Below are 2,251 nucleotides of genomic sequence, written 5' to 3' on the forward strand. Positions count from 1 at the left end.
GCCGGCGTCCTTGCTTCGTCGGCGGGGGAGACGCGAGGCAGCTGATCCGTTTCTGCACCCGTATCCACCTTGGACCTCTTGAGGGCAATGCGGAGGACCAGCTCCTTGTCGGTGTCAAATTCGGAGTCGGAGCGGCTGCCGAAACTCGACTTGGTCGCCAGAGTCGTCGAACTGGATTTAATCGGAGAAATCGAAGGATGAGAAGAAGAGACGGAGCGAGAGCAGAGTGAGGTAGGATTTTTGGATTGGGGATATTTGTGGGGACGGAGTGTGGTAGGGGTGGGCCGGGCTAACGTGGTAGACGCGCCGGGGCGCGCCCGGGCCGCCCCATATCCGCCCTATATTTGGGCTGAATATGAGGGGCGCTGGACAGCTTGGTCATTAAAGGCCCGTTTGAGATGCCCGTTTGGGTTAGTGACCGGGCCGCCGCCCAAGCATTCGAGGCGAATTTGAGGCGCGTGGCTGTAGATGCTCTGACGCCGTTGAGGGAGCTGAAACTAGATAAATTGCGTCCCCTGTCTCCGGTGTCGTCACACAATTCGTTTGGCAGGTCTCCCTGTTACATAGCTCGACAACCAAATCGTAGAAGACCATCTACGCATGCACTATGACCGACGGATCGTCGACACGGCCATGAAACCGTGTGGAATGAGTTGTGTAGTAGTGATAGTGCGTAGCTTGCCTTGTGCGCAATCCGCGACCGAGTCGGCACCAGTAAAGAATAGACACGCAGATGGATCGCCGCCTGTACCACATCATGCATATGTTGTTTATAAATTTTTGTACGTAACTGTACATTTTACCCTTAGTCTATTAGCCGTCTGCTTCCTAATCTCCACCTAACGCTAATTCTGATGTATAAGAAAGGAAGACCAATGCGGCGACGACCACGACCATTGACCAACTACATTCGTCAATAACTAATGCATGCATTGAATATGCATATCTACTACATATATCCAACAAAAAACAAAAGGGACTGACGGTCGAACACGCAACAACCCATTATTCTCCTATATATACATTGCCAACTACTCAACCCAACCGGAGCAAAGCAAACACCACATCCACCTCACTCAGCTCAGCTCAACCCAACCGAAGAAGAAGAAGAAGAAGAAGAAGAAGAAGAAGAAGAAGAAGAAGAAGAAGAAGAAGAAGAAGATCAGTCATGTTGCCAGGAAGGTTTCTCGGTCAGAAGAAGGTGAGGCCACCGACTGGTCCGCCCACAACCCCAAGAACACCAACCCCGGCGGCTACCTCAAGACCATCAACAATGGTGGCTCCGCGCGTGCCCTCAACAAAGTCACCAAGGGTGGCTACACCTGTGGCCTCAAGATCGTCAGCAAGAGTGGCTTCCTCCACCGCATCAAGAACGTCAGCAATGGCAGTTCCGCCCACGCGCTCAAGAGTATCAACAACGTCGGCTCAACCCGCTACCTCGAGAACTTCAACAACGGCTAATCCACACGCGACCTCAAGAACGTCAACAACGGCAAATCAGTCCGCGACCTCAAGAACTTCAACGACTGCAAATCAGCATGCAACCTCAAGAACGTCAACAACGACAAATCCGTCCGCAACCTCAAGAACATCAACAACGACAAATTCGTCCATGACCTCAAGAATGTCAGCGGCATCAGTGACGGTGGCTCCTTCTGCGACCTCAAGAATGTCAGCAAGAGCCGCTCGTTCTGCTGCGACCTCAAGAGCGTCAACAGGAGCAACGGTGGCCTCAAACCGGTCGACGACACTGCAGCCAGGTGCGCCGACCTCAAGAACGGCTAGGACGAAAGCCCCACCCTTTTCTGCGACAACAAGTTGTAGTCGTGCCACTCCCACACGTCCACCAGTTCCCAGCATGCGTCGATGATCTCCGTCCATGTACGTCGTCCATCTTCGATGAAGTTAAGTGCATTCTGACCAGTTTACTTATGTTACAGTAAGTTAATAAATTTGTAAACTCAATTCGTTCGAGCCCGTGAGATGTAAGCCAAAAGTGTGCTAATTGCTAAATAAATTGAATGTAATTTATGTTACTTGTGTTGTTCTTTGTGCTGCCATGACACCGATGAATAGAACGAAAGTTTTTCTCGCAAAAAAAAAGTGCCAGTTAACGCTGCAGATATTTATGTTTTTCCTGGTGTCATTGAGTCAAATTATTGGGTGATTAATTAACACGTTGCTGAACTACCTATGTCTTGTGTGTGTGCATTCCAGTTTCTTCCTGATATTCTTTAGCATTACCCCCAAT

General features: G+C 50.2%; 1 protein-coding gene across 1 annotated transcript; it reads left to right on the plus strand.

Annotated features, from left to right (window-relative positions):
* The first annotated feature begins 1,066 nt into the window (after positions 1-1,066).
* Positions 1,067-1,984, plus strand: LOC123170356 (cell wall protein DAN4-like). Its single transcript, XM_044588206.1, has one exon. The coding sequence runs from the start codon at positions 1,169-1,171 to the stop codon at positions 1,868-1,870; it is 702 nt and encodes a 233-aa protein (XP_044444141.1). The 5' UTR covers positions 1,067-1,168; the 3' UTR covers positions 1,871-1,984.
* Positions 1,985-2,251: the final 267 nt, after the last annotated feature.

This window comes from Triticum aestivum, chromosome 7D, assembly GCF_018294505.1.
Source record: "Triticum aestivum cultivar Chinese Spring chromosome 7D, IWGSC CS RefSeq v2.1, whole genome shotgun sequence".
Taxonomy (NCBI): Eukaryota; Viridiplantae; Streptophyta; class Magnoliopsida; order Poales; family Poaceae; genus Triticum; species Triticum aestivum.